General features: G+C 35.3%; 2 protein-coding genes across 11 annotated transcripts in view; both read right to left on the minus strand.

Annotated features, from left to right (window-relative positions):
• Positions 1–1231: 1231 nt before the first annotated feature.
• Positions 1232–14816, minus strand: ddx51 (DEAD (Asp-Glu-Ala-Asp) box polypeptide 51). Its single transcript, XM_077223813.1, has 16 exons — positions 14574–14816; positions 13275–13591; positions 12092–12282; positions 11847–11997; positions 10205–10350; positions 9176–9247; positions 8967–9073; positions 7848–7956; positions 6710–6852; positions 5691–5868; positions 5485–5600; positions 4075–4191; positions 3236–3337; positions 3067–3130; positions 2743–2877; positions 1232–1462 (listed from the first exon to the last, which is right to left on the minus strand). The coding sequence occupies exons 1-16, from the start codon at positions 14594–14596 to the stop codon at positions 1436–1438; spliced, it is 1998 nt and encodes a 665-aa protein (XP_077079928.1). The 5' UTR covers positions 14597–14816; the 3' UTR covers positions 1232–1435.
• Positions 14817–17388: 2572 nt separating this feature from the next.
• Positions 17389–22487, minus strand: part of aak1a (AP2 associated kinase 1a) — a 76129-nt gene continuing 71030 nt past the window's right edge. For all 10 annotated transcript variants that reach the window (XM_077223770.1, XM_077223769.1, XM_077223768.1 and 7 more), the window contains one exon: positions 17389–19979. In XM_077223770.1, the coding sequence (XP_077079885.1) occupies positions 19198–19979 (782 nt within the window). In that variant the 3' untranslated portion in view covers positions 17389–19197. The remainder of the gene's footprint in view (positions 19980–22487) is intronic.

Here is a 22487-nt window from a genome sequence, read left to right on the forward strand (position 1 = left end):
GTCATTGTAATGTTTATATTACTGATTTCGTGTTGAATGGTGGTCGTCTCGCACCCCCCTGGTGCCTGTGAGCCGCAAAACCACCCTTGCAACTTTGGGCTGGCGGGCCGCCGGCCTCAGTGTTAGGAAGTATCGTGTGATAGCAGGTCTCGCGAGGTAACGAATTGCTTTACGGCACTGCACGCGTACACGCCCCCATCCAGGATACGGCTAGCTATAAGAACAACTATCGTCCCATGGCAAAGCTGGCATATAAGAAGCAGAAAGCTAGAAAAGCATTGTCGGAGGAACAGAGAAAGAGGAAATGGCAGACTGACCGAGCGAGGAGTCAGACACGAGTAAACATCGGACCTGCATTTTCAGAATGGCGAAAAAAAAATGAAGAAAGAGCGGTCGGAAGAGTCTAGAATAACGAGAATCTGACAGCACGAGGAACCGGACAAGAGTCCCACTCGTCTTTCACTGTTAAAGTTGATTCCTGCGATTATCATGAGAACAGTTGTCAATATCTCACATAATTATCAGGACATAAATAAGCCTACATGTTGTAAATAGTGTAAATGAGCGCAATTTGCAAACTATTATGATAAATTGCAATAATCCTGTCTAACAACATCATAACGGACATTGTTACGAAATCAGGGCTCTCAAGTGTCACGCATTGAGCGTGACGGTCACTCATTTCGGTCTTCTGTCACGCTCTCCCGACACGCATTGTATTTCTCACGCTGAAAAACTATTTGTAGGCTAATATATTTAAGATGCCAAAACTCTGTCCGCGCCGCTCTCACTGTGGAACCGGCAGGAATCAAGCGCGTCTCCTCTGGTGTTGTTCTTCGAGCTACACAATAGAACAGAAATCAGAAAATAGCACTATTGTATCTGGGTAAGATTTAACGCAACAACAAATGACAAAAATGTATCTGTCGGCTGGATGTCACTCTTGCCTGTCTTCAAAACTTGAGAGCCCTGCGAAATAATGCGACGTACATGATACACTTTATTGGTGTCATCTGGCATTTAGGCTCAGGTAAGCCTGACACGGTAGGCTACTTTATTATTATGAAGTGCAGAGGCCGTGAGTGCAGATATGCTCTGCGTGAGTGGTGTTTACGACAGTAACGTTAAATACAAGTACTCTACAGCGACTCTAGGGATCGCTGTTTGACAAAAACAGAAATCCTGCATAGTGCCGCTTTAAGTGATGGTCTCTAGTCATTCATACGCTTCATTTCTTTTTCATACTGCTCTTTGTGGCATACAATTTACCATTTTAATTTCAAAGCATTAAAACACAAGCTTGAGTCTTTTCACATTTAAAAAAAAAACATTTGTAGCTCATTACATTATAGTTCAGATATTGCATTTTTGTAAGAAACAAGGCATGAAATCATAACTCAAAGACAAACAGATGTATAGCTCAGTCAATTCCTGCTCAGAAACGCTTCCTCGCTTTTTCCTCCTTAAAAACAAAGAAATACCAACATTAGTTAAGTTACACAAAAGATAAGTCTGAGTCAGCAGTGGCTATGTACAAACACTGTAAAATATATCCTGTTAAGTTAACAGTAGAAAGACAGCAGTTGTTGTGGTTGCCAAAAAATCAACATAAAAGATATGGTGACAATATTTCTGGTATTACAGATTGGTGCCTGTTTATATTTTACAACCGTTTATGTACGTTAACAACCAAAATCTCCTTTTCAAACTAAAAATGTACTGATAACTACCATGATAATACAGATGGAATCAAAGTTCATTATAAGTGACCTGTCCATAAAACATGGCCAGTACTTCAAAACTGAAAAAATGTACAGTTTTTCACCATATATAGTAAGGTAACTTACAGTAATTAGCAAATTAACAGGTTTTTACTGTAGCATTTACTAACCCTAACCCATTGTAACTCAATTTTGAATTTAAGGTTTTGAAAATGCATGTAGCTGCTATAGTTAAGAATATATTTTATCACTAATAAACAAAAGATGGCAATAACCATTGTTTGAAATGCCACCTATAAAAAAATGTGTTTAATATAATTATAATGTAATAATATAATAATATAAATATCATACATTATATAATGAACTTTCATTTTATGGACAATCATTCCCCAGAATTTACCCCAAAGCCTTCAAAATGGAACCAAATATTAATATATATCAGTAATTCTTTTACATTTTGATTTAATGTTGTTTCAAAAAATTTATGTTTTTATTTAATTTTATCATGTTATCTGAAAATAATGGTGGAAAGCGGTGGAAGTTCTGTGGTGCTGTATTCAATTATATATGATATATTTTAACCGTAATGAATTTAGTGTATTTCTGAAAAAATATGCCTAAAATATAAAACATATCAGAGAACAAATGAGCAAAATCAATCAAAATAACATATTTATAATAAAATAAAGAAACAAATTAACTTTCAATGAATTAAATTAATTAGTTATATTTTGGACTAATGAGATTCCCCAAGTGGCTTAATTTAATGCAATTTAGTAAATTCATATTTCTGTCAATCCAATTTATAATCACACTCATGAATTTGGAGGATGGAGCGATTCTTAAATTCTGAATTCTGCAAAAACCTTCAGTGTAAACATGCATAATTTAGGTTCCCCAGACAAACACCAAACCTTGTCCAACAGTAAAAGCACTTCTGTAATCCAGGAATAGGTTTAATCCATGTCTGGAAAACCTGCCAATAAAGTCTCAGACAGCTCTGCAGCCTTGCTTTTACCTTCACAGCTTTGCCAAGCTCAGCCAGTGTTTGCTCATAGCGAGCCTCCATGCCTTTAAGACTTTCTGGTTGCACAAGCTGCCTCTTTATGCCAGGACTGCCAGCATCTGACACCATCTTCAAAAACCTCGATTCCTGAAACATGAACAAAGGCTAAAGGTATTCAAGCTCAATTTACATGACAATCAGTCAATCAGTCACCCATAATTATTTATTTGTACATGCAAATTGTTTTTTGCTCATAATAAACTTTGATAATTGATTGAAACAACAACCTAAATCACAATTGCTAGGATTTCATTCCCGTTATGAGAAAAACCTGACCTGCACTTTTAAAAGGAAGGTGAACGCCGACCCAGCTTTCCCTGCTCTCGCTGTTCTGCCCACCCTGCAAGTCAAAATGCGGTAAAGATACGCTGATGGATATGAAAATCATAATTCTGCGATCAAATCAGTGGATTTACTGGGTCTTTCGAGTAATATTTTGACTTGCCTGTGAATGTATGTTCGGATGTATTGAGGGGCATCATAATTAATGACACATTTTACGCTGTTGATATCAATGCCCCTGGCAGCAGCATCTGTGCTTATCAACCTGACATGAAAAACATCACCAATATTTCATCATTACAGACACACTAAAAATATTTATGTATACACAGTTTGGGTAAGTAACTAAAAAGTAATTTATTGCAAATGTAATTAGCTCAACAGTTTAATTATATTACTGTAATAACTACTACCTCTAGAAAGTATCGCATTACTTATTACTAATTACTTTCTAAATACCACATCAACCTCGACCAGTTGAAGCATAAACATGAAACTGCTTTTTAATTCTTCATATAAATAATATTAAATTGCACAAATTATTCTTCTCTCTATATTTAAAGGGAGAAGATTACATTAAAAAACAAATAAAAAAATAAAAATTATAAAAATGCAGCGTTGCCATCACAGGAATAAATTACATTTTAAAATATATTACAACAATTTTACAAAATATATTACTATTTTTCCTGTATTTTTGATCAAGTTAATGCAGCCTTGGTGAGATCAAGAGACTACTATTGAAAAACATTAATGTTTCCAAACTTTTGACCAGTACTATAACTATAATTAAATTACAGAAAGAGATTAATCCCTTACTTTACTTTTTCCAGGGAAAATAAATTAAATTACAGAAATTATTTACTCAGCAAAGCATTACCTAATACACCCATTACACTGTGTATATATTATATATTATATATATATATATATATATATATATATATATATGGGCTTTAACATTGTGTGCATTATTTTTGAACATTATTAAAGCATACGTACAGTGGGATCTTCCCTTGCTCAAAGTCTTTCAGTGTTTTTTGTCGTTCACTTGGGCTCAGACGAGAGGAAAACTCAGCCACTTCCACACCGCCAAACAGCTTCACCAGCAAATAAAGTCTAGTCAGACAAAAACACAGAAGTTGTACAGGCAGTTGATCACAGCCAAAACTATTTTTTTCACAGCCAAAACTTTTTTTATTTTTCCTTGATGTGGATGACTTCGCATCCTCGTGAATTATTCATGATTAATAATACACATAAATATTAAAAGGAAATACCTCGGGGCTCCTCTAGACTATAAAAATGTCTAGGAAGTCAATGGTTTCTAAAATGAAACATTTAGGAGCCAAAATACTTTATTTAGTCACCACATCTTCCATGTTCGTCTTAACAGGGCTGCTCCAAAGTTTTTTATAATCAAAAGTATAATTAACTGAATAAATAAAATGTATATTTTATATCCATACCAGACCAGATCCACATCTCAAATCTTCTATCACTTTTACGCAATCATATAACTTTAATCTGCAAGTTTAAAATACATATTTAAAGACATGTTTTCCACTTTTCATTAAATTAGTTAATGAAAAAAATAATATATACCCATAAATTAGGTATTTACTACCTAAGTTTTTTTTTTTTAAAGAAACTAATACTTTTATTTGGCAAGGATGCATTAAATTGAAAGAAACAAAAATAAAAAAATGACAGTCAAGTATTTTACATTTGCAGAAGTTAAGTGCAGTAAATCATCATATTAGAATTATTTCTGAAGGATCATGTGACGAGTAACGATGTTAAAAATTCAGCTTTGCATCACATAAATAAACTACATTTTGAAATTCATTCAAATTGATATTTTAAATTGTAATAATACTTAATTATTTTAAATAATATTTATAATATATTTAAAACTGTAATAATATTTCACAATATTTGTTTTTACTATATTTTTAATGTGCATAAAATACTTTTTATTTAGAAAAATCTTACCGAAACTTTATATAGTCTACAAACTGTATATATATATATATATATATATATATATATATATATATATATATACACAAATCATAATAAAACAGATACTGTATGGCATATTGCAGAATAATCAACAATATTTATCAACATACAGTATTACTCTAAGATAATTAATGTAATGTAATTAATGTCATGTCGGCACATCAATAAACACTTTTAATTAATAACGTAAACAAATTGCTAAATTGATTCAGTTAAATGGACTGAATGAAAATTTTTTTTTGGGTAAATTAATCAGATTTTCAGTTCTATTGCCAGTGGTGACTAGATTTCTATTCATTGTTTTCAACTATTTTAGTCAGGGCCTGGAGCCCTGTGAATAAATAGTCCTACATCTGCATCGTGCTGGAGCTTCAAATGCATCATTACCGGTGTGCTCCTTCTCTGGAGTTTGTGAAGCACAAAGCAGGACTGAACTTGAGCCGAAGCAGGAAGTGAAGGATGAGGAGCGGTTTGTTGCTTAGGGTGCAGGAGACGTAATACTCCTGCATAAGACATTCACATATGTAATAGGTGTGCACAGGAGAACTGTACCAGTGTAGATCACATGGTTCAGGAAATGTTGTTAAACTCACAGAGAGGCCCTGAGGGAAGTTAAACGTGTCCTGGCTTTGAGTGGAGGTCTCTGAACAGGTGTGTGTGGAACTGAAGAGTCGAGGCTGGTGCAGGTCCAGCAGTTGTAGTTTCTCAGGGTTTTGTGTGAGAGTGGCTGAAAACAGCAACTTCTGCAGAGGAATCTGTGGCGGAGACAAACTTACATACATACAAACAAACAAACAGACATAAACATTGAGCTTTACACTGCATGATTGAGACTAACAGTGCAACAGTCACAGCAATGTTTCCCACAGACCGTTGGTGGGTGGACTGGGCCATTATTATTATTATAAATATTATTATTATTAGTATTGTTGTTGTTATTATTCCTAAGACAATTATATAGTAATTTTTAATACAAATGCACTGTGAAAAAATTGTAAATGAAAAATACATTTCATAATAATTATATTATTTATTAGTTTACTAAGGTAAAATTACAATACTGTCTCAATTTCTTCACTTCCAAGCTTTTCTGAGTTTTTCAAAGTTTAAAACAGGTTTACAGATGCTTATCATAACAAATCTAGTGAAATGCTGTAATCATATGTCCAAAAAAAATTGTGAATGTGAAAAAGCGTAGCTGAAACTCGCAGCACATGAGGACGTGGATTGAGCTGCTCTAAAACACCGGATCATGAGCTGAATTAAAAGGGCACAAAAAAATGCCATACTTTGATTTCAAATTTAGTTTGACTGACAGATGCTTTGCCAAAGCAATGGGCCAAGACACAATTTTAGAGAGCTTTTATGTTTAAATGAGAGGTGTAAATGTACTTTCGAGATTGTGGAAGGCCACCAGAGGTTAGTTAATTAATGGAAAATACAGGTCACAGGTTCTAGTTGTGGCAGGTGTATTACTTTGAGCAAGACCCAGGTTACTTGAAAGTTTAACATTAAGGAATGCACAGAGATTGTCGAAATAGGTTGGCTTATAGTGTGGGTGGGGTTTGAAAATCTTTGTTCTAAATAATGGACAAAGCAGATGACATCCTACCTTGCCACTGTGATTGGTCCAGGCACTATTCTCCTGAAGAAAGACGTCTGTGTGTCACCTGGGCTTTTGTACACTGCTTTAGTCACCTGACCGAGCCAGGACTGATGCATGCTGTCAATCATTCTGTCTGCCTCGTCAATAATCTGCAACATACACATTATTATATGCATACTTTCTATACAGAACATAGAATAATACCATGATAGAGAAAAGTGAAAAACAAAATGAACACAACATAACAGTGGTTTAGTTAGCCTTAATGATATGTTAAGGACTTTCTCTGTAGCTGTGGTTAAATTCGCATTAACCCTAGCTCCTATTGTCAGTGGGGTCCTTCAGGGCTCCATTCTAGGGCCGATTCTCTTTAATCTGTATATGCTTCCCCTCGGAAATATTATCAGGAAACACAATATTTCCTTTCATTTGTATGCGGCTGAAAAAGTGCTATATCTTCCTCTGAAGTCTAGTGATTCTAATTAGCCTTTGCTGGACTGTCTTGATATAAAAAGTGGTTAGCAAATAACTTCCCTCAACAGAGCTAATGATCTTGGTTCTACTTAATCTAGATGCGGTTTTGTCAATAATCTTGGTTATCATTTTCCATTTATTGAGCCTCAAGTAACAAATCTGTGTTATTCTTGACTTTTTTATTAGTCAAACAAATCGACTCTTGTTAAAAAAAAAAGAGTTGTTTGTATCAGTTGTACATTTCTAAACTTCGTTCTTAAACATTGATATTGTCCTTTTAGGATTTGGAGAAAGTTATTGACACTTTTATCACTTTGCAATTTGATTATTGTAATTCCCTCTACCTCTTTTCCTTCCTCAATCCTTACTGTAATTCCTCAATCCTCAGTTGAATGTGTTTTTGCTTAATGAAAGTATTAAAATGTTCAAACTATTGAACAGTAATGTACTATATATCTGCTTAAGGTCATTTAGTCAACATTAATGAGTATAATAGCATTTAGATAACCTCAAAGCTAAGAAAACTGAATTAAACTCAACAAGACTCCCATTTTGATCTATAGGGGTCTTTAAACAGAAATATAATTGTGTTTATTGCTTTAGTTTTCTCTTCATAGGATTTCACTGAATGTTGTTTCAGATTTAGATGTAGATTTGTGCTGATGCTCACCAGGAATCGTAGGTGTTGTAGACTGAAGTTGTTGTTTTTATTGATGTGATCCACCAGTCGGCCCGGTGTGGCAACGACTATATCTGCCAAACTGTGGCTTATACTTCCCCTATACAAAGACGCAAAGGTTAAACTCTTGGAGATGAGTGAAGTTACTACTGGGTGTTACTAACTGTTCATCAAGTTTCACCTACTCTGGGTGGTCATTAGTAACATATTCTAGGCGACTCGAAGTAGAGCTGCACGATTAATTTCTAAAAGATCGCAATCTCGAACCAAACACCTACACGATCTCATTCCTAAATGACTACGATTCAGCTTGTCTATTAAAACTTTGACAAAATCACACCGGAGCATTAACGTTCAGATGTAAACACTAATGCCTACAGAAGCAAATACAACAAACAACCTTGAAAGTAACTTGGCGCTTTAAATAATGATGGAATCGATTACATCATTACACAACTAGGTGGCGAGTCGACAAGTTACTGTTAAAACACATATTCGTCAATGAATCATTCATTCAAGAGATTCGTTCAGAGACGCCGATTCATCCAGTAATGAAAAAAATTATGATGAATGATGAAAAAAAGTATTTATGAGTGAGTCATTGAATCATTCACTCTAACCCATTTAAAAAAAAAAATTAAAAAAGACTACAGCAAATAATTTTGTTAGAACCTCTAGTAAATTCCATTCTACTTTGTTTAGTAGTCTGTTCAGAAACGTGATCTCTATTTGAAACAAAAATGTTGCGATTCACAATTTATCCAAAACCGTGCAACTCTATCCATGAGTCAAGTCAAGTCATCTTCATTTATATAGCGCTTTTAAAAATATGGACTGTTTCAAAGCAGCTTTACAGTGATAATAGGAAATTAAAGTAACAGATATATATAGACATATATATTTTTAAAAGCTTTAAAAACGCAAACCTGTGAAAACGCTGACAGTGTGCACTTGTGTATTACCTGTTTAGTCTATTGGTATGCGTGACTGAATATATATGTGCGCAGGCGTGGAGTCTTTCTTTAAAAATTGACCTAAACAAATTACTTGTCTGCCCTTAAAAATGTATAATACAGAATTATTCATCCATGAGCCTACAAACACACTCACCTGTTTTCAGAGAGCGCTGCTCGCTCTGCAGCAAATGATTTCTGGCCTGCGATCATGACCACCTTTAGACTGCTGCCCTCAGTGTACGAGCTGAACACCTTTGACACCTGTGGGGTTGAAATCAAGGATGAACAATGAATATAGGCAGATTTGTAGATTAAGTGGATATGTAGATAATTGATAAATAATTAATGAGTAATAATCATTACCTGTTGTGCTAACTCCTTAGTGGGCAGTACAGCGAGTGCACGGATCTCTCGCACCACACGCTTGGACAACGCCTGCGTTAGCAAACGCATATATATATAAAAAAATATCTAATAATTTAATCTTTTTATTTTTTTAATCTTTGGCCTTTTGCCACTTTTGTTTATAGTCTGTACAGTCAAAAATCTGTAATTATTTAATTTTTTTTAATGTTTTTGAAAGAAGTCTCTATGCTCACCGAGGGTTGCACTTTATTTCACAGTACGTGGACTATCAATGTACTTACCCACAAAAGTACTAAGGGTAATGTTAGGTAACTACATGGGTTAGGTTAAGATTTAGGGGTAGGTTCAGGGGTTTTACTCAGTTAGTGTCATTACCACAATAAGTACATAGTATGTTCAAGCAAAACAGGACTGTAATATAAAGTGCTACCAAAAGTACTATTGTGAAATATTATTACAATTTAAAATAACTACTTTCTGTTTTAATGTAAAATGTCATTTGTAATTGTAAATAAAATGCAAAGCTGAATATTTAGAAGCCATTTAAGACCGTTATAATGTTACAAAAGATTCCTATTTCAAATAAATATTGTTCAAAAAATATTAAGCAGCTTAACTTTTTTCAACATCGATAATAATGTTTCTTGAGTGCAGAATCAGCATATTAGAATGATTTCTGAAGGATCATGTGACGTTAAGAACTGGAGTAATGATGCTGAAAATTCAGCTTTGATCACAGGAATAAAATGTATTTTTAATATTAAATAGAAAATAGTTATTTTTCAATAAAAAATTGATAGAACAGAAAGAGAATAGAAAGTATTAGTATTAATGGGTCAAGTGTTGGCAAAAAAATATGCATCTTTAGCTGTTTCTTGTAAAATGCTTGGGTTGAGTTTGGCAGGTCATTCCACTAGCAGGAAACACACTCAAGAGCACATGTGCTAACCACTAAGTCACAGGTTCAATGCCAATATTTTAGAGAGAGAAATAATAATACATTCGAATGTAATTCATTGTTTGTACCTGTACAATAGGTATGACGAACGCCAATGTCTTCCCACTCCCTGTAGGTGCAGAAACACAGATGTCTCTGGGCCTGTAGCCCCCGGGACCCAACAGCAGCCCTGAGCTCACGCTGTCGAGAACGGCAGGGATGACCTCAGCTTGAACTGAAAAACACCAGCACAAACACAGCACAGCGCTAGCATCATCAAGGTCATGGGTTCTTGTGAACATTCAATGTTTTTTTTAATTGCCTGCAGATTACTGTAGTTATCATAATAAGAGCACAGACTATTTTGTAGTGATTGGCTTAACGGGAGTTAATTACTCCGTTTATTTAACTTAATTATTTAGTTTAAATAACTATTTTAAAGAGCCTGTCTAAAGATGCAGACGTTTATCCCACTCATTTGTGCTTCGTCTGTCTTGCGCTCTTTCCAGAGTGATCTAGAGTGACTTTCATGATCATGTTGTGATGATCGATCGGGTGTCACATTCCTCGTCCACATTCCTGGTACTATTAATATGAATTATACGTAGCTAGTGTTATGTTGTAATGCTTAAAGTCCCCCAGTGGTGAAAATCAAGCTTTTAATGTTGTTTATATGTATATGTGGTGTTTTTAATGTGCTTTAAGACAAACCCTATGCAAATTCATCATGAGTCAACACCATTGCTGAATATTTTCTCTTTAAAACTGCAGTGAACCAAAGACAGTCTCAAAAACGAGGTTTGAAATCGCTGGTGTTTCTGACGTCACAAACTACCTTGTAACCAATCACATCGACGAGTGGATCTCTGAGCTGGTGTGAGTGAGTGGAGGCGGGACTAATTTGCACATTTATAGAACAGCATATACTAAATGAGGCAAGGGTGTAGAACTAAGTTCAAGCTATTTTAAGGCATGATGAATGTTTTTTTTAAGGAAAAACGTTTACTCATGTCATTTTGGTGATCAAAGTTGAGTATTAAGGGATAAAATTATTGACTACAGGGGGACTTTAATATTTGAAACAGCCCAATAAATTAATTAAACTTAACTTTGGGGATTTAAGACAGGTAGGAGGTTATCCTAACTTTAAGATGTTATTTACCATGATTTTTTAGAACTTTCTTTTCAGGAAAATAAATACTTGAACAATCTTAAAAGCCTAAATTCAATCTGCTCATCATATAAAGCAATCGAGTCTCTTCAGAAAATTTGGACTAAATCGGTCAATACATACGGATTAGTTTTACGATCTCTTTATGAACTTTTTGAAGTGTCAAAGTGTCAGATGCGCAGCTGCCTATAGAGGGACAGAAATCTCTCAGTTTTCATCAAAAAGATCTTCATTTGTGTTCTGAAGATTATTTAAAGTCTTACGGATTTGAAAAGATATGAGGGTGAGGAATTAATGACAGAAATTTCATTTTTGAGTGAAAAAAGATAAGAAAATAAAGAAAATAAGAAAAGTTTTTGGGTATACACTACGTTTAAAAGTTCTTATCTTTTTTCTTAAGTTTCTAAAATAAGCAGAAAATAGCAGATAAGTCGAATTTTCTTTTAAGGAATGTTTTTTGAATCTGGCCCCAGATTCTCCACTAATGTGGTCAAGATTTGGTTGTTCATCTTCCTGCATTGTATTTAATACAATGCCAGTGAATTATCATCCCCTCTTACCTGGAAAGAAGCTCTGTATCCCATTAGCTTGTAATTTCTTCAGCAGTATCGGACAGATGCCTGGCACCTGACTGATGGGAATGAGGTTATTCTTCATGTCCCTCTGAATGACGTCAGGCTGTGCCAACCATTGAGGCAATACTCTTCTGACCTGCAATAGCACCAAAACAGCTCTTTACAAAGACATTACACTCAAATACAGTTTCATTCAGAACTTAAACATATTTTAAACACATAAGTGCTACCTTTTGGACGGCCTTCTCTTTGAACCCACCCAGGATGTGGAAGGCGGTCTGGGAAGTGTTGTTTTCTGCCTCTTCATGGAACTGACCGATCAGAGGGTCCACAGCTTTTTCAGTCTTCTTACTTTCCTCTGGGTCACTTTCACTTTTTTCTGTGATTTCCACAGACTTCTCATGATCCGATTCATTATCTCCTATAATGAATGATAGTTTTCTGTATAAAGCAATTTCCACAAAAACAGTACAGGATAGAGTTCGAAACTCTTAATAAAGTATTTTTCCCCCCAACAAATGCTCAGTTAAAGGTGATGAGTAAGTTTAAAAAAAAATGTTTTTGCCCATATCAGAACTTTTATTTACCGGTAAATGCCATTATGAGCTATTTTATTTACTAATCATTTGATATGAGGTTTGCAATTTGTGTAACCCTTGCCTGCTAAAAAAATTAGTCTTTAATACAGTTGACCTGATTTTTAGATCCTGGTTTTATTTTATAGCAATAAATGTTAAAATAAAGATATTGACAAATAAATAATAATGCAAAAACAACAACAAAAATAAAATGGTAGAATTGGTAACAGGGTTGTAAATTTCCTTGCTAGTTGTTTTGGAAATGTTGATTAGTAGTCACTAAAATGTTTATTTTATTTAAATAAGAAAAAAATGATTATTTTCCTAGACTGGGTTGAATGCTTGAGAGCTTGATAAATGCAGCCAACACTAAATTTGTGTGAAGATTAAGAAAATGGAATATTATTTACGTGTCTTATTGATATACTGCAAAAAAAAAAAAAACATTCCAAATGATATTACTTCTTGGGTATCACAATTTTATGCGTGTTCAATTTATTAATGGGGGGAGGGGGGGAGTCAACTGCAGTAACAGGGTTTTACAAAAATATGGTAAGCTAAACATAATATTTTAGCATTTCATACAGCAAATTTTGCAACGTCATATTCATAGCTTACATTTGAAATACTAGACAATAGTTTATCTAACCTATTTAATCATTCTCTCTCTAAGCAACATGGGATTTATGCCTTTATTGTTTTACGAAAAGTAATGGAATACCAATTTGTACCGTATTTGTGCTAAAAAGTGCCAAAACGTTTTAAGCCAAACAAATCAACAAGCTTGACTAGTTTCATTTAAAAACAATCAAACATAGTAGTAAGCCAGCATTACCTGTATTGACGCTCTCATTTTCCTTGGACAATGTTTTGCGTTTTTTCTTCTTTTTAGTTGAACTTGCAGCTTCATCATCCAGATTTGTTTTTTTAACATTTTCACTCTTCTTTGCTTTACACTGCACTTTTTCAGTCTCTTGCCGTTCACGTTTTCTTTTCTTTGGTTCTTTCTCACCCTGATGGCCTTCATCTTCATCAGCCGTGTTTGAGACGCTCTGCTGTTCTCTGGCTTTGACCTGCTCCTGAAGTTTAGCCAGCAAAGCTCTGGATCGAGACTCTCTGCTAGATTCACTGTCCTCCTCCTCCCCTAAATACCTGATCACATTCAACACATCAATAGACAGGGTGTCACATGGGATGATGGGTTGTTGACAAATAACACAAACTTCTTTTGGGTCATTCCGTGTCAACTCAACCAGAGGTCCCCGCTCAATTTTTTAGGATATTAGGAATAAGAATCTAGAAGGATATAAATATATCTTGAATAATTTTATAGGCATTAAGTTAAAGGCATGGGTTAATGAGTTAGAGGCATGCAAACTTTGGAAAAATAATATTTATTTCACCCATGCAGGTGTGTTCAATGAAAATGAGCTGATAGAAAAAAAGGAGATACATTTCTAGTTTTAACATTATTTGTTTTTAGATATTCCTCTTTAAAAGAAAAAAGTATCAGCTGTGTGCAAAGTGTTAAAAGTGTTTTTATTACTTAGTAAATATACATCTGTGCCATTTAATATTTTGTCTTTCATCACTATTTTTTGTTTGTCTTTGAACATAAAAAATATTAACACAATTAAAAAATTGAGCAGGGGAAATTTCCGAAATTTGTATGATTTGACACAGAATAACTATTTTTTTTCAACATGTAGATTTTAGAATAAATTATATCAACGTAAAAGTGAAACTGCATATTTTATGTTTATTTACTGTTTTATATTTTATGTTTTATTTGAATGTGTATATTTTTCATTATTTTAATCGCCAATTAACTTTAACTCGGCAATGAGATTATTTTAGAATATAAATACTTAGTGAAGTCAAATAATCTATACAATTATACAGTCGATTATTATACAGTAATTTGAAGGAAGTATTTTTAAGTCATTTCAGATGAAATGTAAGATGAACGGACAATTCTATGCCAGACTATACAACTAACGTTAACTGTGATGTAATCTGGAGTGAGAGCCATTACTTATAATTTAACTGTCAAATAATTTACTCTAAGAGGTTCTGTGTCAGTGAACTAAATGTGCAGCAATCAACAAATACTGTAATATATGCATAACGTTACCTGTTTATCATAAATAGCGCCATTATAGGTACTCCTAGCTCGTGTCAGCTTCACGTAGACCTTTATTTGACTCACTTAAAAATTATGACTGCATGTATTCACGCACAGCTTTCATAAATGAACAATTAAACAGTACAGAGTACAGTTAAGTTGACCATGTGGGTTCCTCCCGAGTAGCTACTGTTTTGAAGTCGCGAAGTGATGACGTAGAGAACGCTCACAGAAATTATAGGGGGGAAAAAAGAAGAAAAAAAAAGAATACAGGGCAATCGTTATGATGCCAATTTTGCCATCTCTGATGATACTGGTTTCCATGTGTTGGTGGTCTTGACGTCGTTTTTAATTATGTGTCAATATTTTTTCTATTCTAAATCTTCGATGTTTTATCATTATTTACACATCTATATCTAGGTGTTGTCGCGTGGAACCAACGGATGATATGACAGGCCGATTACATTTTGTGTGAATCAGTATTTTTTCAGTCATTTTTGTTAATTACTAGAGTTTATGAATGTCTTCCGATATACTAGTAAACAGTGGTTAAATTGGGCCGGGGCTCTCCGGGGCTCAGCCCCGGCACATAAGCCTGCTTGTTTGCAGTCAATTGCCTACTGGAAATTATGTCACATAAAATTTGATGAAAGTAATGCTTTTGAAAACATATTTATGACAATAAATTAAAGATTTTTGAAATGGCATGTCTATTTTGTCTCGGCGGAGCTGAGAACAATCGGAACACGGCCGTGTTCTTGTTCAGCTGCTTAATCTCGTTGTCAGTCGACCATGATCGCGCACCGCTCGCGCACGCGCATCTAGGTGACACGGATAAATGTACGCAGCAATATATAATGAATATTCCTGGGAGATTCGTAGTTGCGCGGGAAGTTGAAGCACGGAAAAGTTCCAGAAATGTACAAAAAGTGCTCTGGCCTTGAATGACAAGGTAATTAAATAACCAAGACTAGGTTGACCGTGTGATTTTTCTCAGGAGATGTTTTGAGCATTTTACTGAACGCACCTGATTATCAGCAAACTGCCGAGAGAACTGCTAGCAGGCTACTCAAAATAAACTAGCAATATATTCAGTCGGCATATTTGTATTTGATCTGTGTGAATTACAGAAATATAAGACTTGCTAGACCTACATTTAGCTACCAAGAAACCTTTCCACAAGGATAGATTGATTTTATTTTTGTGTCTTGTGCATATCTTGATGAGAAATTATGCAGAGTAGGATGAGTGTGTGTGTTTTGTTGTAGTAGTAAAGAGAGAGAATGGGAGAAGGAAGTGTCTGTGAGGTGGACCTGGTCACCACAGACCCAAATCTTCTCAGCTGTTGCTACTGTCATATGCTGCACTGTCTCTTCATGTGGCACATTATGTTTGGCACATTGTATGGGTCACTATATATCATAACAAGGTAATACAATATGTAATCAAGTGATGACTGATTAACAGTAATGTAAATGCTAAATGTCCTAATACCTGTTGATACTACAACAATGCAAAGTATATGCTCTTAACCTTGCAGTTTTTCACATATCATGTAATACTCAATTTCTCCATTTCTTTGCACAAAACACTCCAGAAAGTGCTATTTAATGTTTTTTTTTTTTTTTTTATTCACGAGGGGGTATACCCCCAGAGCCCCCTAGGGAGAGCACCCCCACATGATAAATCCCAATTTAACCCCTGCTAGTAAACAATCGTTTAAAAACTGAATGCGGCCGAAGACAGAGGCTTTGGTGCGGCTCCTGATCCGCCTAGCCCCCCCTGGAGGAAGAAGCAACACACAAAAAACAGTCAGTATATCATAAGAACGCCAGATGGCAGTGTTTATTCTTTTCCTTGGATTAATGTCCTTTCAAATGATGAACTACAGAAATTTTCGACTCAATTTACACTCAACACTGATCTAGACAGTAGTGTGTTTCCCAAAAGCATCTTTAGCCAATTATGGTCGCAAGTTACGACTCGTTATCAATAGTTCTAATTACATCTCAAAAGTTGGAACCATCGGTTGGAACGAGCTGTAGTTAGAACCATATTGTTTTTATGACGTGTGGACTTAATTTGTCTTTATCTTGAGCAAAGTAAGGTGACATGCAGTAGCCTACAATTTACATCTTTCATTTCAAATATATATACATTTCATTAAGTTTGTCATGAGATTTAAACGTAGGCACATAAGAAGGAGCCAATGATTGATGAATATGGAAATAAAGCAATAACTGAAGGAAAAAGGGAGAATTAGTCCTCAGCTCAGATGACATGCCATCAATTTTAGCAAAAACAAAACAAAAAAACACTGTTATTAATTCGATCTTAAACAAGATATTGTACTGACAATGCAAGAGTCCAGCTCTCAGTAAAGTCTCCTCCAGCACATCCCAAAGACTTTCAATGAATTTAAGATCTGATCTTTTTTTTGGTCGGGCATTACAAGCACAATTTAGAAGAGGCATTGGAAATAGTGATATGGGGAAAACAAGTTTTTTTTTTTACTACTGAAAACCTATGAAATGAACTACTCCTACTACTAATAATTACTATTTCATTATAATTATTATTTAATAATATATATTATACATGCGTGTGTGTCTGTGTGTATATATACATATACATATTGTATATACATATACACACACACATAGTTATGTGTGTGTATATATATATACACACACACAGTATATGTGTATGTGTATATACAATATACACTAACACGCACAGAAAAAAAAGAAATATATAGCAAATTATAATATATTGTAATATTACAATAAAAACTAGGTGTATAATAAATCACTACAATGACACCTTTTAAACACATTTCATTTATTACATAGAGATTCTACACCAGTGAGCGTTTTGCATAGCTCAAAGTATTTCCAAAAGAGAAGTGCTTCCAAATTCATTCAAGGCCACCAAGCAATCATGGCTGTTTCAACATTAGACATAAAAAACATGAACAATCCCCAGTCTCTCATATAAAACACATTTCCACAAAGAGCAATGTGGATACACACCTAAAATTCACCCCACATAGTACAAACTACACCTTATAACTCTTAGTATCATAGTAAAAAAAAGTGTAAGATGCACCTGTGTATATTAACAACAGCCTTAATGCCTTGATTTACACATTTGCATTTAAGGGATGAAATGCTGAGGAGGCAAACGGAAGACGACAGGTGCATTGAAAATCTGAGAAGCAAAAGTTAAGTGTTTCATGGGTTGGGACTGAATTTGAAAATACTATATTGCATTTAATAAGAGATTGAGGGGATGTTTTGAACAGCAGAGATAACAGCATCTTGGTGCTCGAGCTGCCTGTTTAAACAATAAAGGGAATGTGCAGTTCATTGATAGCTACAAAACAAATATTACATTGAATAGTAACATTCTATTACAGTTGTGTGCAATATAATCCAGCATCAATTGGATTTAACATTCAGCTGTATAATATGAGCCCAACACTAATGTGCTAAATAAAATCAAAACATGACAAGATTGTATTAAATACTGTACACTAGCACAGCTCTTCCATTAACACGGTGCATGAGATCAGGTGTTGCTTATACAATATTTAGAGCTTATATCTGCTTGCTTTTCATTGGCTTTCATGCTAAACATGATTATTAGGGAAACAATTTCCTTATTAAGTTGTGCAAATGTAACATACATATAGATATAATAATGAATCTGACAGAAATAACCAGTCCAGGTCACTTTAAGACCATTACAATTTTTTTTTCATTCTAACATACATTATTTTCATGAAAATTAAGCATGTTTACAGGAACAAGACTGCAAAATAAATCTAGAATGTATTATTTCAAATATTAAGTAAATTGAATTTATGCAGATTTTTTTTTAAAAAGAACAGTAAAAAAACTATCATTAGTTTATTATTTTAACATTACAGTAATAAGAATTTAGATGGCAAATATTTGTCATGAAATTGACATGTTAAAATTCAAAAATATTAATAGTGCTTAAAAGCTGGTGCTTTGTTTTCTTTTGCATTTGGGGTGAAATGTGAACTGAACATTTCCTCAAGAAGGGAAAGAATAATTAAAAATGTAAAAGTATTTTCACAGCCCAAAAGAAATGTCGGCTGATAACCCTTTGTGTGTGTGTTTGAGAGACAAATACAAATTGTTAAATATGTTTTATTTATCATCAATTGTTGGGACAGGATGCTTCCTGTTTTTTATTATGATGTGTGACTCTGCCAGACCTGAGCTATACAAAACTGCCTGGTATACCATGATAGTAGAAATGCCATCGGTAACCAGATTGAGAATAATATAAACATTTGATAATGGTGGAAATAATTCCTTAAGCTCATGCTCATAATAGAAAAAGATTCAAAATTTTTGCTAAACAACAAACCAGTTGAGTGTTCTGTTGACGTGGTAGATACACAGGACAGAAGTGAAGTTTGAGAATGATCTGAGGTAGCAAAAGATGTCACAAATCAAACGTTTACCCAGAGATAGACAGCCAAAGGCCATGAATGTGCTTCATTCTTCAATATACTACACTCAGTATACAGCATTTTATTATGTTGAACTCAAATCTTTTAGGGGGTGAAAGTACTGGTGTGGTTTCAGACGCTATTCTCTCAGCGTTTATCATGACGGCCTTTAAGGTGGAAGGGTGCTGAGACAAACGGGTCACCAGAAGCCACATCAGACGTCAGATTGTGATGATGCTCGCCGCTCGGTTTGTGTTCAGGCTCGGTGTTCACGGGTCCTTCATAGTGTCTGGAATACTTAGAAAGTGCCTGGGGTCGAAAGGGCAGAGGCGTCACTTGGCCGAGGATGCTCTCGTCAAGGGAAGAACCTGGATGGGGGTGTAAATATCCCGGCTGGGCCAGTGGATTGGTGTAAACCTTTCCAGAAGTTTCCTTCTTCCTACCAAAGGGGGCCTGGAGGAAAATATCAGGCTGTTGAGGCTGAACCGGGGGACGAGCAAAAGGAGCATTGGCGAATACATCTCCATCACTGTCCCCATCTTGTCCGATCCGAAATGGAGCTTTGGAGAAGACATCGACGCCTGAATCCGCACCTGGATGTTGGGCTTGGGACACCAGTGCTGGCGAGTGGTTCTGAGTGTGGACTGAAACCAGAGAGGACTGGTGTTCAATTGGTACCTCGGATTCGGAAGACATCTGGAGGTTTCTCGAAGATGCGGGGCTTTGCTCATCATCGTCTTCGGAGTCTTGAAGTAATGGTCTGGAGCCACTGCAGTCCAGACTTGGAGTTTCTTCTCCACTCATCTGTGACTGCCCCTCTTCTTTTTCTCCATCGTCTTCATCACTGGAATGAAAACAGTCCTCAACGGGGTTCTCAACACCTTCTCCATCTAACAGCATTCCATATCCATCACTCTTCCTTCTGGCTTCTGCAAAACAGAAAACCGCAAAAAGAAAATTGATAGTTGGTGACATTTTCGCAAATACTCCACCGTAAGAATTCAATAGCAGGAGAATCATTATGAACAATCAATGATTGTGACCAAAAAGTATTTTGTAGATAGAACTACAGAGTGAAAAACGTGGGTGAAACAACCAGAATCCTATATTGTTGCCAGCCTGTATTGGGACAATGACGATACTGTGCTTCCTCTACTGGACAGTTCACCCAAAAATTAAAATTCTGTATCATTTACTCACCCTCATGGCATTCCTAGCCTGTATGACTTTCTTACTCCCGCGGACCACAAAAGGAAGCATTTTAAATTCTGTACTGATGGTGTTTTTTTTGAATGAATAAATGCAGACTGGAGAGTTCAAGTTTCAAAAAAGGAAGTAAGTCTACTGAAGGCATACAGTTACTGTGTGAGCAACAGACTGTTTAAGCCAAGTTTAAGTCATTATTCCATGAAAATCTGGACATCCAAAATAAATACCATTAGGACAACAAGTGCATGAGAGAAGTAGAGATGTCAATCATTATTTTGAGTCAGATCTTTTCAATTGGCTGATCCAGTTCCCAAAACCAGTCTGAATGATTTGTTCATAAGTCAGACTGATTCTTGAGTTCATCTCTTTGCCTCAAAGAACCAGTCAGAGCAGTTCAAGAGATAACAGCCCACTGAAGAACATTAAATCTAGCCATGAGTCATACAGGCTGCTGATATGTGTTGTGATGCTTGAAGGTCCAGTCCCCAGACATTGCAATTCAATAATAACAATATTAATCAAATTGCTCAAATTTTCTCCTTTTGTGCTCCACTGAAAGAAGAACATTAAACAAGTTTGAAACCACATGTTGGCATGGAATGATGATAGAATTTCAATTTTTGGGTGAACCATCCCTCAAGACGAGGATCTGTGTGTTCAAAAGAGTTTAAGGGTTAGTGTCATTATTTACTCACCCTCGTGTCATTTCAAACCTGTATGACATTCTTCTGCGAAACACAAAAGACTTCCATGGAATGGACAAAAACAAGCACTGAGACATTTCAGAAAAAAATGTTCCACAGAAGACAAAAAGTCATACAGTTTTGGCAAAACCTGAGTGAGTAAATGATAACAGAATTTACTACATTTTTGGAGAACAAATTATTAAAATGGGAGGAAAACATGATTTAGTAGCACTCCATTATACAAGATGGCTACACAATGAAGCAATAGAGAAATACAGGACAAATAAAGCACTTTCTACTACAGTATATCCACAGAAATACTATTGACCAACACCACAGGAAATTCCACGAACAGTCAACGTCTAGAACAGCTACCACTAACAAACAGCAACCTTGTTTCCACAAACTGTCACTATTATCTCTGCATTTGATCACATTTCCAAGAAATGCCAAGTCAGAACTTATAAGTTCATAAACTAATAAACTAACAGGAAGAACAACTACTTTTTTTAAAGGGCTGTCAAGATAACAGGCAGGTTTAGTGTGTGAGAACTTTACACACATTGACAGCCCACATTTGTTTTTTGAAAGGTGTGTTAGCAAAAGACAAGGTTAAAGGGATAGTTCACCCAAAAATAACATTTCTGTCATTAATTACGCGCCCTCATGTCGTTCACCTTCGGAACACAAATGAAGATATTTTTGATGACATCCGAGAGCTTTCTGAGCCTCCATTGACAGCTACGCAACTACCACTTTTAAGGCCCGGAAAGGTAGTAAAGACGTCGTTAAAATAGTCCTGTGAATACAGTGGTTCAACCTTAAAGGGTAACTAAACACTAAAACAACTTTTTTTAGTTAATGATCTGTAAGAATGGAGCTTCATAAATGCTGTTCATTGATACATTGAAGTGTTTTAATTTTCAAATATATGGTGTAAAAAAGTCTGAGGGCTGCCCTCTTCAGGTTAAACGGAAAGCTCCTGAAGTAGGGGTACTCTGTGACGTAGGGTACTGTATGACGGACCTCTATCACGCCCTTGGTGCGAGCTCACCACGCCCTTGGCAGCCCCTGGTATAAAAGCATTTGGTTCCGTCAAAACTACTGTAGCGAGTCAGAAGATAGAATTATGAGTATTGAAAACGATCAGGTTAGTTTTATATTTGAAAATCAACAAACAACAAATAAAACAAGCAGCTCTATGCACTTTTTAAGTCAAGAATATTCCATGTGCCTACAGTGGCTCAACTATAAGTTTATCAAGCGACGAGAATACTTTTTTTCCGGAAAAAAAAACATAAATAACGACTTTATTCGACTATTCCTTTTCTTCCTTGTGGGCCGGAGACGAGAGTTCAAGAGATTTCCAAGACGCATGCGCGAGAACTGAGAAGAGGACGTTCTTCTTCTAATACTTCTTGTTCAGTTCTCGCGCATGCGTCGTGGAAATCTCTTGAACTCTCGTCTCAGGCCCACAAGGAAGAAAAGGAATAGTCGAATAAAGTCGTTATTTATGTTTTTTTTTCCGGAAAAAAAGTATTC

This window comes from Siphateles boraxobius, unplaced genomic scaffold (assembly GCF_051911475.1).
Source record: "Siphateles boraxobius isolate OS27281-9 unplaced genomic scaffold, OSU_SipBor_1 9, whole genome shotgun sequence".
Classification (NCBI taxonomy): Eukaryota; Metazoa; Chordata; class Actinopteri; order Cypriniformes; family Leuciscidae; genus Siphateles; species Siphateles boraxobius.

Bases quoted from the DNA above. Each gene is read 5' to 3' on its own strand.
- ddx51 (XM_077223813.1), bottom strand. From the start codon at position 14,596: ATGGCGCTATTTATGATAAACAG. The intron at 13,592-14,573 runs GTAACGTTATGC...GAATGTGATCAG, and splicing joins GCGCTATTTATGATAAACAG to GTATTTAGGGGAGGAGGAGG. The intron at 9,248-10,204 runs GTACAAACAATG...TTGCTAACGCAG, and splicing joins TCGTCATACCTATTGTACAG to GCGTTGTCCAAGCGTGTGGT.